The following is a 17834-nucleotide window of genomic DNA, read 5'->3' on the forward strand; positions in this document are numbered from 1 at the left end:
TGAGGAGAACGTGTTTGCTGTGACGCGTATCATGCGGAGAACCTCCCTTTTCGAGGTCCCTTTGAGCAGGCAGTCGTCCAGATACGGGAAAATAAACACCCCCTGTCTGTGCAGGTAGGCTGACACCACTGCCAAGGTCTTGGTGAAGACTCTGGGGGCCGAGGAAAGGCCAAACGGTAGGACCTTGTATTGGAAGTGTTCGTTGCCCACCATGAACCGGAGAAAACGTCGGTGAGCCGGATGAATGGTTATGTGGAAGTACGCGTCTTGTAGATCGAGGGCTGCGAACCAGTCTCCATCGTCCAGTGCTGTAAGGATGGAGGCAATAGTGATCATCCGAAAACGTTGCTTGAGGCCACGAAGGTCTAAGATGGGCCTCCAGCCTCCTGTCTTTTTCTCCGTCAGGAAATACCGAGAGTAGAACCCTTTCCCTTGCAGTTGCTCCGGCACCTTTTCCACCGCCCCTATGAACTCTAGGTGGGCCACCTCCTGCCTGAGCCTGGCTACATGGGAGGCCTCCTGGGGGTGGGGCTTGGGCGGGGGTCGCAGCGGCGGGAGCGACTGGAAGGGGATGGCGTACCCCGTGGCTATGATCTCCAGCACCCATTTGTCTGTGGTGATCCTTTGCCACTGGTCGTAGAATGGTCGGAGGCGACGGTGAAAAAGTCGTTTCGGATGATCTTGTGCAATGGTGGTGATGGCGCAGCCCTGGATTTGTATGTCAAACTTGTGGCCTTTGGCCCCGCCCCGAGGACGGACGGCCCTGTTGTGAGCGTCGCCTGGGGGTTCTGTACTGCTGGTGCTGCTGATGCCGCCCTTGCTCGTAACCCCTGTGATACTGGGGGCGCTGTTGCTGGTATTGGTACCGCCTTTGCTGTGGGTAGTACCTTTTCTTTGAGTATGGAGGGGTGTAAATCCCCAGGGTCCTGAGTGTGGCTCTTGAATCTTTACTGGAATGAAGGACCGAGTCAGTTGATTCAGCAAACAGCTTCTGCAAGTCGAAGGGAAGGTCGACTATCTTCGCCTGCAGATCTCTCGGTATGCCCGAGGTCTGGAGCCAGGACTCCCGTCGCATCACCACTGCAGTTGCTGTGGAACGTGCTGCCGTGTCCGCAACGTCCAAAGCAATCTGAACTTCCATCCTCGCAGCCACGTAGCCCTCTTGCACTATGGCCTTGAGGACCGGCTTTTTGTCCTCTGGAAGCGAGTCCATGAGGGAAGTTAATCTGGCATAGTTGTCGAAATTATGGTTCGCCAAGTGCGCTGCATAATTTGCCATTCGCAAGGTTAAAGTGGAGGAGGAGTAGACCTTTCTGCCGAACAGCTCTAGCTTCTTGGCATCTTTGTCCGTTCCCCCTGTTTTAAGTTGAGATGTTTTTAATCTTTGCTGCGAGGACTCCACCACCAAGGAGTTTGGCTGGGGGTGGCTAAACAAGAACTCCATGCCCTTCGCCGGCACGAAGTATTTCTTATCCGCTCTCTTTTGGACAGGCGGAATGGTTGCCGGGGTCTGCCATATGGTAGTGGCGGACTCCAAGATCGCTTCATCAAGCGGGATTGCTACTCTGGAGGAGGCCGGGGAGCTCAAATTTTTAAGGAGCTTATGATGTTTCTCTTGCACTTGTGCTGTCTGGATGCCTTGCGTGAAAGCTACCCTCTTAAACAGCTCCTGAAACTGTTTGAGATCGTCCTTGGGATGGACGTCCCCTAAGGCCGTGGCCTCATCCGGGGAGGAAAACGAGGAACCGCTGGGGTACATTTCTTTGGACCCTTCCGGTTCTTGATGGTGATGGTGCGCCCTCTCGCTGGAGGTTTGCGAGGGAAAATCTCGTGGGTCCACGGCCAGTCCCCCCTGGGATGCTTGAGTCTCCGTCCCCGATCGCGATTGCCCTCGGGGGTACGAGGTAATATGTGGGGATCTCTCCCTGGTAGATTGCCGATGGCGTCCATGCCCCGCATGGTAGGGACGACCATGGCAGTATAGGCACTGTTCCTGGGAAGGTGACCTTGACCATTCCCTTTGCACGTACCCTGTGTGTCTGGGAGAGGGGGATCGTCGAGACACTGGAGAGAGCGATTTTGCATAATAGTCCAGCGATTCAAATCCCAGGAAGGGCGAGGGTGGTGCCAGCCATGGGGAGGCTGATTGCAGGAAAGGAGAAGGGGGCTCCGGGTAGGCTAGGGGGGGCCCCTGCCTTCTGGTTGGAGTCTGCAACATGAGCGGAGGGCTGTGAGAAAAGAGCTCCACAGCCCTGTCTGGAGAGGGGCTGCAGTGCCTCCTCTTGTGTGCAGCCTTCCCCCTCCCTTGAGGAGGTAACTCCGCCCCCTGATGGGCGGGGGATCCCGGCCCCGTCGGCACCGTGCTAGGCACGCTCGAGGGCGGTGCCGCACGTGCGGAGTCCTTCTGCGCCTGCAGGCTACGTGCCTGCGCGCTCTGCACCGCTGGTTCCCCGGGGGTCGGTGCCGCTGCCTGCGGTGCCGCTGGTACCGGCGCTTGCTTAGCCGCTGCCCTGCCTGCGGTGCGGGGCGGCTGGCTGATCATCGGAGGCTGAGCCGCTTCCACGTGGCTCTCCGTGCCGCCGCCGATCAGCTGTTGCTGCGGCTGGGGGCTGCTCGCTCCTCCCGTCCCGCTCACTGTTGCTGCCGGCAGGGATCGGGTTGGAGAAACTTTCCTCCGTTTTTGCGCTGATGGAGTGAGGGAGGCAGCTTTCCTTCTAAGGGCCCCGGAGGGTCCCTCCTGCTGCGGCCGCTCCGGCACGTCTGGCTGGAGGGCCTTGTCAAGAAGCAGCAGTTTAATTCTCATCTCCCTGTCTCTCCGTGCTCTGGTCGTTAACTTTGCACAGAAGGCGCATTTTTGTGCCACATGGGACTCCCCCAGGCACCTTATGCATAGACTGTGCCCATCGGACACTGGCATCGCCTCTCGGCAGGACTCACATTTTTTAAAGCCTGAGGAGGACACTGTTGGTGAGTCTTTGAGTTTGTTTGTGGGTACTTAGCACTTCTTTGTGCTGTTTCCCCGTCCGATGGCCTGCCTCCGCAGGAGGGCTGATGGCCCTAGCTCCCGGCCTCCGGCGCTTGTTACTGGGACTGGCTTGAGCTGTCCCTCCGTAGCTTGTTTGTTGTTTGTTTTTTTTTTTACAAAATAACAACCGGTTACTTATGGTATCCTAAAGAACTGAAAAACTTTAAAGAGAAAACAAATAAAGTCGTTGAATACGCTATGTGGCTTTAGCCTAGTCGGATTCCGTCTGCAGCCGACGGCGGTTGAGAGGAACTGGCGGGGACCGGATCGCGCACATGGCCAGGAGCGCGCCAGGGAGCGGCGCGCGCCGGCGCATGCGCGGTCCGGCAGAAACTGCTTGGAAGATCCGATCTGCGGCGCCGGCCAAGCCGTCACCTATGGTGGAGCACCCACGGGGACACTCGAAGAAGAAGTGGGAGTCTGGCTGTCATTCTCTGAGCTGGACATTGCACACTGTAGCTAGTTGGTATGGCCAAGCAGCATGTTGTTGCACAGAAACATCTCAATAGAATCCTCCAGAAAGATATTCTGGAAACCTTCCCAGAAGTAGTTGTTAATCCTCTGCTGCAGGTCCCCTGGTAGTGCAGCATAGCTCCTTCCCACATTGTAAGACACTGCCCATCACTCGTGCTGGGACCAAAGTGGCACATAGGTGAGCTGCATAAAGAGCAAGGTGAAAGCTGCAGTATGATAAGTAGGTGCACCCTGGTTGCCCTACTTACACTCAGCGGTGAGATGTCTGCTAGAATTATACCTGCCTGTAGAAAAAGCGTGTGATAATTTTAAAATGAGTTCCCTGCAAAGTAAACCCATAAGCCTGCAAAGACTGTACTTTCTTTTGTCTGTGCGCACAACACCAGAGCTCCTGCCACCCTGCCTGGACTTCACCAACAACCTAGAATTTCTGTCCCCCAGCCACCGACAGATGCAAGAGAAGACGTCAGACCTTGCTGACTTTTCAGCTACAGTTGGCTTGAACATCCACAAAGGAAGAACTAAGATCTTGAAAATCAACATCAGTGACAGAGAGCCAGTCGTACTAGGGTGGAAGGGTGCTGGAAGAAGTTGAGGTCTTCACGTAACTGGGTAGCATCACCGATAGAGAGAGGGGCACTAATGCTGATGTGAGAGTAAGGATTGGGAAAGCAAGAACAGCTTTTGTTCTCATGAAAAACATCTGGAATTTTTAGCAGATCAGAACTGAGATTATTCACCTCAAAGGAAAAAAGAGCACCCAAGAAACACCTGGCGTAGAGACCTGAAGGAAGATGCTAAAAAGATGATACACACCTGGTCAGAACTGGAAAAAAAGATCACCCAGGACAGGGGATGCTAGCAAATGGTCGTCAATGGCCTATGCTTCAAGACATAAGAATGGAAGAGGCAGCATGAGGAGATATTTAAAACAAATGATGGGATATTGTAAATGATACAATCATAGTTCAAATAAGTGCAATACGAACTGATGCTATTCCAAGAATGTGTATTTAAACAACATTCAAATGAGAACTTACTGAATGGATGCTGATCATCTAAAACCACTAAAAAAAAGAAGAAACTCACCTGGTCTTGAGAGTCAGAATTTTTCACTGTTGTGTTATTTAATGATTCTGTTGTGGCTGCCACCACAGAGTCTGTTGGGGTGTTTACACCATTGGTCCCACTACTCGGAACTGTAATGAGAAATGTTATATGCTGAAGATTTAGAAAGCCATTCAAAAGGACATTCAGCTTTCTCAATTAATATGGAAAATTTTCATTCTGAATTTTAATTTTCAGCATTAAGCATGCAACATTTCTTTACTTTGCTAAAAATAATACATTTGGAACCATGATAAATCATGTTCATAAAATTTTCATAACCTTTTTTATATTTAAATTGACACATAATCCTTATCTATTTTCAGATCAGTTCCATAATGCATGTATTCCGAAGAATCTTATGAAATGAGGAAACTATTTCACTATGGTTCTCAATAATGGAATTATGAAGCAAGTGCATGACAAAAATTTAAAATGTGTTTTATTCATAAAGTCAATTATATTTTAGAAAGTCCAAGTTCTGTGGCTATGAGACAAACATATGATTGAGATGCCGGAGACAATGCCTCACAATCCTCCCACAATGCGTTTACTACACAAACGCTGAACATCTCATTGTGTATCATTTCTTTTGTGACAGCTTTATAACGCCCTAAAGACTTCCAGACTCCTTTGAAACTGATGGAAATCTGGAAGACATTTAAAGAAAAAAGGTCACTCTGAGGATAAAATAAGCTTACAGTTGTTGACATTTTGGTCATCTTTCCCAGTATCACTATGTGTACATAATCAAAGTGTATGGAATACTATAGAGCAATAGAGGAATGAGATTTACCCGTTTGTGAAAAAGCTTTAGGCTGTGGTGCTTGTAAAACTGCAGGGCGTAGCACACTTCGTTGCTGTTCCTTAGGTTTCTGGCTTGGGAGACCTAAAAAGGAAAGCAAATTCCCCGAGTACATTAACTGCAAAAAATCAACATCTACTCAATTTTTCCTTTAATGTTTGAGGCAAAGTAAGACTGAAGTAGCACAAAGCCAAAAATATACCAGATATGTTCCCTGGAAATGACATTTTCCTATTTTGCCCTCCAAAAAAGCAGTTCAGAAAGGCTGTCACGTACATCGGACAAACAGGAGAATCACTTTGCCAAAGGATGAATGCACACACATCAGACATTAAGAATCTGAATACATATAACAGTAAGTGAGCGTTTCAATCTGGCACAACACACTATCAAAGATTTAATGGCAAGTGCTCCAAAACAAAGATTTTAGCACCAGATTACAAAGACAGACATCTGAATTGGAATTTATTTTCAAGTTTGATACCTATCACCATTGACTCAAAGATATCAATCATCTTACGCATTACAAGGACACTTTCCCAGCTTTTGATATTCACAGTGATCCCAGGCATTCCACTTGACTTTACAGACAATTGCAGACACTTTTTTCTCCTCCTTCCCCCTTTCTAGCTGATTCATCAGCTTTTCTTTCTTTTTTTTTTTTTTTTTTAATTCTTTTTCTCTCAGTTATCAGTTATTATTCTCCGAGATCTGAAGAAGTGAGTCTGTCCCACAAAAGCTCACCATCTAACTAATAATACTGTTAGTCTTTTAAGTGCTACAAGACTGCTTTTTATTTTTGGTTTTGTTCCTAGTCTCTACACAGTTAGCTTAATGTATTTGCCACCAAAAACTACATTAAAAGAATACTATAACAGAATACTATAACAGAATATCAGAGAGCACAAGCTTTAGTGGGCAAAAACCCACTTTGTCAGATGCGTGAGTAGGGGGGTTTTCAGAGGAGGACTGCATCTGACAAAGTGGGTCTTTGCCCATAAACGCTTATGCTCCAAAATATCTGTTAGTCTATAAGGTGCTACAGGACTTCTTATTTTATAACAGAATAAGAGCCAGAAAATTCAATTAACCATGAAATACAGACAACATGCACTGCCAACTGTGTTTATGAAAACATTGCCCCACTCCATATAGTAGGTCTTACGCTTCCCTTTGAATTCTCCTACAGGTTGTAGAGGGTGAAATACTTCTTCACTGCCTGCAAACTGAAACTTACTGAAAACACTAACACAGGATATTGTTCCATTTAAACCTGACTGGCTCTGGGAGCCGAAGTGGTCTTTTTGAAATAGTGAAAAACAATGCAATAAGCTACAATTCTTTCATTCACTTCTGGACCTTAAAAAGCATATTAGGAACCCTCTTCCACCAGCCATCTGGACTAACTTCAGAAGTCTGCAGAAATCCCTGACGAGTTTGGGTTTCTCCTCAGAAGACAAAAAAGGAACATTTGGGTCCATTAAAATGTTATGAAAAAACTGTCACCTTTAACAGTAATCTCACTTGTAATGAAAGTGAGTCACTTTCTAAAGTATCCAAAAGATGTCCTGAATTTGGACAGAGATTAAGGAGCCTGCTAGATATCCCAATTGTCTCCATGCCCATAAACAAAATGAAACTTTGATTTGCCCAAATTTACTTTTGAATACTAGAAAAGAGCAAAACAAATCACGATAAAGCAATAAGCTTTGGCAGTATTTTACAAACGCCTGCATAGGATAGGGCCTAATATAATTTGCTTTGACTCTGCCTCAAAAATATTAAACCTACCTGCGCTGGGTGCCTGGCCATGGATAAGTGTTGGTGGTTTCAGACGGAATCCACTGCTCTTTTCCTCTGTAAGTACAATACAAAATATAAGTACATAGGGCCACGGAGGCATGTAGCCAAAACATGGAACTGAGCAGAATGCAAAGAATTGGGCACTCTGACAGTGGACAATGGAGAAGGTACTCTCAGACAAGCCACAGAGAGCTCACACCCTTCCCAAAAAAGGCACATCAGCAAAAGAAATGCTTAATGCAAAAACGACGTTGCAAATCTTTTTTCCAAATAGGAGGCAAATATTTTGCTTTTCTCAACACCACATGCAGTCTTTGCTTCTACTGAGCATGACAGTAAAATTAAAATCAAGGGAGCCAAACTGGATTGTTGCTGGATAAATTTAAAATGGTATTCTTTTCACGAAGATACCACATAATGGAAAATCTGATTAGCTAGGTCAAAAAACATTATTCCATTAAACTAATGGAGTATAAGATGACCTACGTCCATGTGAATTTTTTCACACCTCCAATTAACATAGTTAAACCAATTTCGTTTTCTGGTGTAAACCAGACCTTACTTACTGTGTGACCAAAAACAGAATTCCCACTTCCCCAATATGGGACAATGTTAACTAATTTTCATAAGCAAACAAACACATGCTCAATGCCAGAGCTTATTTTATTATTATATACATGTAAAGGAGGAGGAGCCTGTACTCAGCTAGCTCCCTCCACCCCCCCCCACATCCAATGACTCGGGTTGCCGAGGTGCCAGCACATGCAATTACCGGCACAAGAAAAAGCCCTGCCCAACACATACATCATAGTTGCGTCAAGATTTCCTGCTACAGAAGTCTATCCTGCTTAGTCACGCGCCTTTCCCCCCAGCCCAGACATAATAATGCTTGTACAAGAGGCCTGTACAGGACTGCTGTGAAGAGCCTTTGGTTTCTGCAACCCTACTTTGCTGAAATAAAAAGCAGTCAAGTACCACTTTAAAGACTAGCAAAATAGTTTGGCACATGATGGCATATATGATGTTAGTAGAGGAGCATGAGAAAGTGCCCATGATTCTGTGAGTAACCTGGTTAGGTCCAGTGATGGTATTTCCAGAGAACATATGTGGACAAAGCCGGCCTAATCATGGGCACTTTCTCATGCTCCTCTACTAACATCATATATGCCATCATGTGCCAACAATGCCCAGATGCTTTGTATATTGGACAGACTTCTAACTCCCTTAGACAAAGGATCAACGGGCACAAAACAGACATCAAAATACTCCAGATCCACAAACCAGTTAGTCAACATTTTAATGGAATGGGGCATTCTGTCAATGACCTAAAGGTATGTGTGTTACTGAAGAGGAATTATTGCACCGTTCTGGAAAGAGAAGCGGCTGAGCTGGCTTTTATATTCAAATTCGGCACATTAACACATGGTTTAAATCGTGATGGGAACTTTCTGAGTCACTATTGGGGCTCGTCTGCATACCTGGCTCAATCTAATTCTTGACCTTCCCCCCCACCCCTCCACTCTCTGATTTGCTCACCTTGATTATCTTTTTCTGATTTGTCCTCCTTGCTTACTGTTTTTGGTTCTCTGTGTCTGAAATATTGAGCCTGTTCTAGTCTGGCTATGGTCTGAAGAAGTGGGTCTGTCCCACGAAAGCTCACCTAATAAACCATTTTGCTAGTCTTTAAAGTGCTACTTGACTGCTTTTTGTTTTGATAGTGTATGGACTAGCACGGCTTCCTCTCTGTTACTATTCAATTTGCTGAAATAGTTTGCTAAAACACTACCACATGAGGAAAAAGATCATTTTGAAGGACTCAGAAATGGAACTAGAAAATGACCACCACCAAAGTATTCCACTGAGCACTACAAGCACAAAAATTAACAAATTTCCAAAACTATGAAGGCTATTATCACTGTGTGATGGAAGGCAATGTTTACATTGAATCAGAATTCTAGAGAACACATGCCCAGAAAACCTCTCATCTCTGCTAACCTGGAACAAAACACAATAGGTTAGCAGATATCTCAGAGGGAAAGAGAGTCACTTTATAACTTTGTCTTCAAAATTACTCACCTTGTGCGATAACAAAAGTTCTTTGCCATGCACGTCTCTGCGACTGCTCCACTTTAGGTACTGATGCGCAACTGTGCTTGTATCCAGAAATTGGTGATAACAGCGTTTGTTTGGACTGCACATGCGTAGTCCATCTTGTGTTACTTCAGGTGGTTTAAGAGAGCTGTTTGATCAACACTTACCTGATTCTATTTCCTTCTCTACTGCAGAGTCTGGTGACAGAACTCCCAAGCAGAAGAGAGAAAGGAGAATAGTGGAGCACTCACTAAGACACACATCTTGAAGGCCCTCTGTTATTGCACAAGGAGAATAACTTTCTCTTTTCCTTTGAATGATGTCCTTGTGAATGCTCTTCTTTAGGTCACTTCAGAGCGTGTCCTCTGATGCAAGGAGGGACCACTGGAGTTGAGTTGAAGCAAATGAAAGTATCACATGACAAAAAAGGGTATCAGAAGATGCATATGATTGCAACACACGAAGCTGTATAAATGTCTGGGGTGAAGCACAGCTGGCAGGCCTACATATTTATGTGATGGGAATATTAAGAAATGCTATGAAGGCCAATGCATACAGATTTCCCCAACGGGGAATCATAGAAGTTGATCATACAAGTTTAGGGTTAGAAGTGACTTCAGGAGGTCATCTAGTCCAATCTCCTATTCATAGCAGGACTAACTCCAACTCATACTGCAAATAATACTGTTTCACACCATCTGATATCAATTTGAATAATCATTGTTTGGAAAAGGGCTTGCTTTTGTTTGTTCAGTGATGGAAACAGACTTTTGACCTATTTTTTCTATGTAAAAGGATGTACGCCCTGTGCACATCTGAGCATAGTTCTATCCACACGTGGCTTTGGAAAAATTATAGTAATTAGTCAAAAACAAGGAGAAGTTCCACGGCTCCTTATTAGACTAAGATATATTGGATTATAAACTTTCATGGGCAAAGACCCACTTTGTCAGATGCATTGCAGTGGAAATTCCAGAGGTAGGTATAAATATACAGGCACATGAAAGGAAGGGAGTACCAATCAAGAGGAAGGCTAGAGTTAGGAGGTCTATTCAGTCAGAGAGGTTGTGGCCCACTCCTAGCAGCTGACGTGGAGGTGTGAATGTGAAGAGAGGAGAAATTCTTTTTGTAGATAGCCAGCCATTCCCAGTCTTTGTTCAATCCTAAAATGATGGTGTCAAATTTGCAAATGAATTGTAGCTCTGCAGTTTCTCTTTGCAGTCTGTTTTTGTTGCAGGATGGCTACTTTTAAGTCTGCTAATGAGAGTCCAGGGAGTTTGAAGTGTTCTCCTACAGATGAAGTGGATCTTTGCCCACAAAAGCTGATTGTCCAATATATTTGCAAGTCTATAAAGGTGCCACAAGACTCCAAGTTTTTGCAGATACAAACTGACATGGCTACTCGGACTAACAGATATATTGGAGCATAAGCTTTCATGCACAAAGACCCACTTTTGTGAGGCTTGGAATAAGGAATTGGGAGGAAGTTTAGGTGAAGGAGACTGTTGTCACCAGGGACAGGAAACAGGGGTACAGGGTTTGAAGGGGGTATGGGTACAGGAGGGGGGCAGAGGGCTTGGGTTATGCAGGAGCAGCAGGCAGAGGGTTGGGAGCAGAGAGGGTCGGGAGCAGAGAGGGTCTGGGGTATCAGAGGCAGGCTCTGGCCCGGAGACTTACCTGGGCGACTCCTGGCCAGCAGCCCAACTGATTCTCAGGCAGGTTCTCTGCCTGCTGGGTCATGCCAAAAGCCATGTGCTTTCGGAACAGCTAGGAATCTGAGGGGCAAAGTGCTACCCCTGGTGCCTGTCCTTCAAATAGGACTGGGCAGGCAGCAGTGTGGGATCCTTTTCCTCCTTCCTCTCATGCTCACAGTTGCTGAAAAACAAATAGGGCCCCACAGCTGCTTTTCTGAGCAGCAGCCAGGGAAGACACAGAGAGTCCCTGAGGCTCCCTGCTGCATTCATAGGCAGGATCTGACCGCTTGCAGGGCCAGATCTGGCCCATGGGCCATATTTTGCCCAGCCCTGGTGTAACTTCTGGTGGTGGTGATTTGGGCTGTAGAGAGATGCTGCTAATGCCACTTTACCTAGAGTGCAGGTGTTAGCTGTACCAGCAATGATATTACTTATAATGACCCCAGGGGCACAAATGATGCACGACATAAGGCACTATTTGTCTGCTGGTCAATATCTCCATATGAGCTATGGAAGGGGAAGGCCTATTTGACCTGTAGGATCCGCACATGCAGGGGAATCAGTAGAAGTAAACTTCTGATTTAATAGTGTTGGGGGTTTCTTCCTTATGGTATGAAGGCTATAGTCCCTGACTGAGTAGGGGGGAGGGTATTCTTTTCCTTATCATCAGGCTAGAAGGGGTTTTGACATGCCACATGGATGCAGACCTTGCTAGAACCCTAGGCATAACTAATAGCATGAACCAATGTAGGCCTGACCTTAGCAAAATAGCAGTACACCAGGTATTGGCTAACACCAACTAACCATATAGCCGATAACTGAGAGGATGCTACAGGAACACCTAGAGCTCTCAAGTAACAGCATAAAACTAATCTTAGAAGTTGATAAAGGAAACACACCGATCCCAAGTAAGATAAGGAGAGGAAGACAGCATAATGCAATAGTTCTCAAACTGAGGGAGAAGGCATAAGGGTGGCCAAATGTCAGAACTGGGGTGACAGAAAAAAGGGCTGACCTGAGCGTTTGCCAACGCTTCCATACAGCAGACTCTGCTATGCAAGGCTTTGTGAGGATCACTGAAAAATAATAGCAAACACTTGTACACATAAATGCTGACTGGTTAGCACTAGGGATGCTAGTATAGAAGGGAAGATGCCTATGCTAGGGCCACCCTGGTAAGCCAGCTCAAATTTACTCAGTTGTGACATACTCCATGGGCTGGAGCATAAAAAGGCATTCTGCACTAGGTAAAGAACTCATGAAACTTATTGTAGGTATCCTCATATTTTCAGCAAATGGGTTCTGGGGCTGGTAAAGCAAGCTGGTATCCTAACAGTAGCTACATGGGTACCCACAGCCACTCCAACTGCTGTAGCTTGCTCCTGCAAGGAGCAATTTCTCATCTATAGCTGTAGAACTTGGTCCCTCAGCTTCTGGTTTTCATTCTAAAGAGCACTGAACTGCTCTTGCAGACTCACAGGCCTCTGGGGCAACAGGGAAGCAAGCACACAGGAGTAGTCCATACGAAGCGCAAGGGTTGAAAAGTAAGGAAGAAACCAGGAAGATTTGAACAAGCTGCCACTGTGTGTAACAGAACAGTCTGACTTGAAAGTAGGAGATGGAAGCTTTGGGAGTCTGGGTTAGGTTAAAAGGAGAAAAAAAACAAGGGTGATGTTATGCTAGGGATCTACTACAGAGGGGATAGAGGGGTGTCTGGGGTAGAGGTAGTACCTTTGACTCTCCAGCAGCTGCGCTTTTTCAGGTGGACGGAAGCACTGGTCCTCACCCACCACTCAACTCTCACAGTTGGCTCCTAGCAGCTGTTGCGCATTACAGCGATGCCATCCCCTGGGCAACTGCGTCAGCTCACAGGCGAAACACAGTGAGGGGGGTCTGGTCTGTCTCACATAGGCTACGTCTACACGTGAAGCCAACATCGAAATAGGCTATTTCGATGAATAACGTTTACACGTCCTCCAGGGCTGGCAACGTCGATGTTCAACTTCGACGTTGCGCGGCACCGCATCGAAATAGGCGCTGCAAGGGTACGTCTACACGCCAAAGTAGCACACATCGAAATAAGGGTGCCAGGCACAGCTGCAGACAGGGTCACAGGGAGGACTCAACAGCAAGCCGCTCCCTTAAAGGGCCCCTCCCAGACACAGTTGCACTAAACAACACAAGATACACAGAGCTGACAACTGGTTGCAGACCCTGTGCCTGCAGCATGGATCCCCAGCTGCCGCAGAAGCAGCCAGAAGCCCTGGGCTAAGGGCTGCTGCCCACGGTGACCATAGAGCCCCGCAGGGGCTGGAGAGAGAGCATCTCTCAACCCCCCAGCTGATGGCCGCCATGGAGGACCCAGCAATTTCGACGTTGCGGGACGCGGATCGTCTACACGGTCCCTACTTCGACGTGCAACGTCGAAGTAGGGCGCTATTCCGATCCCCTCACGAGGTTAGCGACTTCGACGTCTCGCCGCCTAACGTCGAAGTTAACTTCGAAATAGCGCCCGACGCATGTAGCCGCAACGGGCGCTATTTCGAAGTTAGTGCCGCTACTTCGAAGTAGCGTGCACGTGTAGACACAGCTATAGTGACCTTATGGAGGGACTTGCTCCTTCTCCCTTTTAATGCACAGTCTCAATGGTGGACCGGGAGGTGTGGTGCTGCAAATCGACAACTCATGTGAAGGTGGAGCAAGATGCCCCACTGCGTTGTGGGTTATCCTGGGAAGCAGTAAGGCTAAAGGAGTAAACCCTGACAGAAAATCTGGAGGGGAGTCCTAAGGCGGTTCTGTGTCAACTTCTGGCACTGTCCCGGCAACTCCTGCAGCCGAGCTGGTACCAAATGTAGAGGTTATCCTTTCCTTTGGGACTATATCAGCAAAGCCAAGGGGGGGGCCTGGTGTCTGGGCAGCCCAGGGTCTCCATAAAAATTGCCCAGGCTCGTGCCTGGAGAGGTACTCCAGCATCGCTTAACAGCGTTGAACCAACATGGGAGGCAACAGATACTGGTTATAAGCTCTTGCTCGATTGGCGTAGAGAATGAGCGCCAGGGTTGCTGCCAATGGTGGGAGAGATCATCGCATCTCATTGGACAGTCACCGCCCGCCTTAAGCTAGGCAGTCCCCAGCCAGTAGGGTACTGTCTCGCCACAGTTCACTTGCCTCACTGGGTGCATGAGGCTTAAGGTTCCCAAACCTGACAAGTGACTGAAATGAGAACCAGACAAACCAACAAGAAAATTATTAAGAAAAGGAAATCATCAAAAAGTTTCAAGCTTGCTTGTTGGAATGTGCGGACCATGTTGACCGGTTCGACTGAAGATCTTCAGGACATCAGCGACACCCAAAAGACCGCTGTCATCAATGAGGAACTGAAGAGGCTCCAAGCTGACATCGCCACTTTGCAGGAGAAGCGACTTACAGCTTCGGGATCCCTAAAGGAAAAGGGCTACACCTTTTTCTGGCAGGACAAAGCCTAAGAGGAACCCAGGGAGCACAGTGTCGGCTTTGCCATCAGAAACACCCTTCTGCAAATGGTGGAACTAGTCACGGGCTGATCAGAAAGACTCCTTCAGGTCAAACTTCAAACCTGCGCCCGTCCCGTCCACCTGATCAGCGCTTATGCTCCAACCCTGAACGCCACACCAGAAGCAAAGGACAAGTTCTATGACGAGCTCAGTGCCACCATGGTGCAAACACCTGCTCGTGAACAACTGTACATTTTGGATGACTTCAATGCAAGAGTTGGAGCTGATTGTGACTCATGGCCCTCTTGCCTACCTCACTTTGGTGTGGGAAAACTGAATGACACCGTACAGTGTCTCCCCAAACTTTGCACGTACCACAATCTGTGCATCACAAACACATTTTTCCAAACCAAGCCACAGCACAGAGTGTCATGGAGACAACCACACTCGAAACACTGGCACCAATTAGACTTGGACATCACCAGATGCGACAGCCTCAAAAACGTCCTCTTGACATGCAGCTACCATAGTGTCGACTGCAATACAGATCATTCGCTAGTCTGTTCCAAGCTCAAGCTGAGACTGAAGAAGCTGCACCATTCTAAACCAACTGGAAGGCCCTGCAGTGATGGCAGAAAGACGGCAAACTCAGAAAAAGCGGAAATGTTCAGAGAGACACCCTTGAGGAGAATCTGCGTAGCAGCCCTGGGGGTGCTGATGCAACATCCAGATGGCAGCATCTGATGGACACAATCTACAATACGGCCTTGTCAGTGTTTGGAAGAAGAGCTGGAAACACAAATGACTGCTTCGAAGCTAACTCTGATGATGAGATGATTTCAGTCATTGAAAAGAAGCGCGCTGCACTTCTGGAGTACAAATGCTCACCGCGTCAGAGTACCCAGCAAGCACTCAGAGTAGCCAGAAAAACAGTGTAACAGACATCCAGGCGCTGCGCCAACAACTACTGGCTTAAGCTATGCAGCAGTATCCAGATCCGTGCTGACTCTGGTAATCTCGGGGAAATGTACGAGGGCATAAAGAAGGCAATGGGACCCATCCAGAACAAGACGGCACCTCTGAAATCCAAATCTGGTGAAGTCATCGCTGACAAAGCCAAACAGATGGAGCGATGGGTCGAGCACTACTCCGAGCTGTACTCATGCGAGAACATTGCGGTTGATACAGCCTCAATGCCGTTGAGCTCCTGTCAGTCATGGACGAGATGGACCAGGAACCAACTGTGGTCGAACTGAAGAAAGCTATTGACAGCACTGCAGTAGGAAAGGCCCCAGGCCAGGATGGTATACCACCAGAGGTAATCAAGTGTGCCTTGGACACACTCCTGGAACCCCTACATGAGCTGCTGTGTCTGTGCTTGAGAGAGGGAGAAGTTCCACAGGATATGTGGGACGCCAATATTGTAACCTTGTATAAGAACAAAGGAGACAGAAGTGACCACAATATTTACCGTGGAATCTTCCTCCTAAGTATCACAGTCAATTGTTTGCTCATGTCATCCTCGGCAGACTCCAGAAGCTCGCTGAGAGGGTGTATCCTGAATCCCAGTGTGGATTCCGCGCCGAGAGATCTACCATTGACATGATCTTCTCCCTGAGGCAGCTGCAGGAGAAATGCAGAGAGCAGAGGAAGCCACTCTATGTTGCCTTCGTTGACCTGACCAAGGCTTTCGACTCGGTCAGTAGGGATGGACTGTTTAAACTGTTTCACAACATAGGCTGTCCACCACTGCTACTCAAGATGATCCAGTCTTTCCACAAAGACATGAGAGGAACTATCCAATATGATGGCACATCATCAGATGCCTTTAGCATCAGGAGTGGCATCAAACAAAGATGCGTCCTTGCTCCAACACTGTTCAGGACCTTCTTCGCACTCCTCCTGAAGCATGCCTTTGGATCCTCAACAGAGGGCATCTTTTTGCACACAAAATCTGATGGGAAACTGTTTAATCTTGCAAGGCTGAAGGCTAAGTCGAAGGTGCAGGAAGTGCTCATTAGAGACACGCTGTTCACAGACAACACTGCTGTAGTGAGACACACAGAGGGCCAGCTTCAAAAACTGCTGGATCAGTTCTCCAAAGCATGCAAGGACTTTGGGCTTTCCATCAGCCTAGAGAAGACAAACGTACTTGGTCAGGACATTACTGAACCTCCATCAATCAGCACTGACAATTACACGCTAGAGGTCATCCATGAGTTTACTTACCTTGGGTCCACCATCACCGACACCCTGTCACTGGAGACTGAGCCAAACAGGAGGATTGGAAAAGCAGCCACAGCTCTCTTCAGACTTAGCAAGAGAGTGTGGAACAACAAGAAGCTGTACACTCACACCAAAATGCAAGTCTACAGAGCCTGCATCCTCAGCACCCCCTTCTACAGCAGCGAGTCTTGGACCTTGTACGCCCGCCAGGAAAAGAATCTGAATGTCTTTCACTTGCGCTGCCTCAGGCACATTCTTGGAATATCATGGAAGGACAGAGTGCCCAACAACGCCATCCTTGAGCAAGCTGGAATTCCAACCATGCATACTCACCTCAGGCAGCGGCAGCTCTGCTGGCTTGGCCACGTCCACAGGATGAATGATGGAAGGATTCCAAAAGACATCCTGTACAGTGAGCTAGCTTCTGGCAAAAGACCTCCCAGACGCCCCCAGCTGCACTACAAAGATGTCTGTAAGAGGCACCTCAAGGAGGTAGACATTGACCCAGATAACTGGGAAGAGCTGGCAGACGACCGCAGCAGCTGGAAGCAGGAACTACACAAAGGCCTTCAGAAGGGCGAGATGAAGATGAGACAGCTGGCAGAGGAGAAGCAAGCCCGTAGAAAGGACAGACAGGACATGCCAGACACTCACTACATATGCAGCAGATGTAGCAAGGATTGTCACTCTCGTGTGGGCCTCCACAGTCAACGCTGCAAATGACGATCTTAAATGGAGTTACAGAGGGCGCGATCCACAGTCTATGCAGACTGAAGGATGCCTTGGAGCTTGGACTACAGACCATGTAAAAGAGGTGAATGAGGCTTTTTCTAAGCAACTAACAATCATCCAAAGCACAGGAGGACTAACTATCCAGACGTATACTGGGAAACGAACAGAGATCATCCAATAAGTTCTTGGACTGTATTGAAGTTTTTTTTTAAATTTCAGAAGGTGGAAAAAGCGGCTAGGGGAGAAGCTGTTCTATATTTGATTTTAACAAATAGAGAGGAAATGGCTGAGAATTTGAAAGTGGAAGCCAGCGTGGGAGAAAGTGACCATGATATCACAGAGTTCGTGATTCCAAGGAGCAGGAGACGGAAGAACAGCAAAATAGACAATGGATTTCAGAATGG

General features: G+C 47.4%; 1 protein-coding gene across 2 annotated transcripts in view; it reads right to left on the reverse strand.

The window, feature by feature from the left end:
- The window catches only part of RANBP3 (RAN binding protein 3), a 145632-nt gene that overhangs the window by 57499 nt on the left and 70299 nt on the right, over nt 1-17834 (reverse strand). For both annotated transcript variants that reach the window (XM_074977951.1, XM_074977952.1), the window contains 3 exons: nt 7203-7268; nt 5403-5495; nt 4589-4698 (listed from right to left, as the gene is read on the reverse strand). In XM_074977951.1, coding sequence (XP_074834052.1) covers nt 4589-4698; nt 5403-5495; nt 7203-7268 — 269 coding nt within the window. The remainder of the gene's footprint in view (nt 1-4588; nt 4699-5402; nt 5496-7202; nt 7269-17834) is intronic.

This window comes from Carettochelys insculpta, chromosome 27, assembly GCF_033958435.1.
Source record: "Carettochelys insculpta isolate YL-2023 chromosome 27, ASM3395843v1, whole genome shotgun sequence".
Lineage (NCBI taxonomy): Eukaryota > Metazoa > Chordata > Testudines > Carettochelyidae > Carettochelys > Carettochelys insculpta.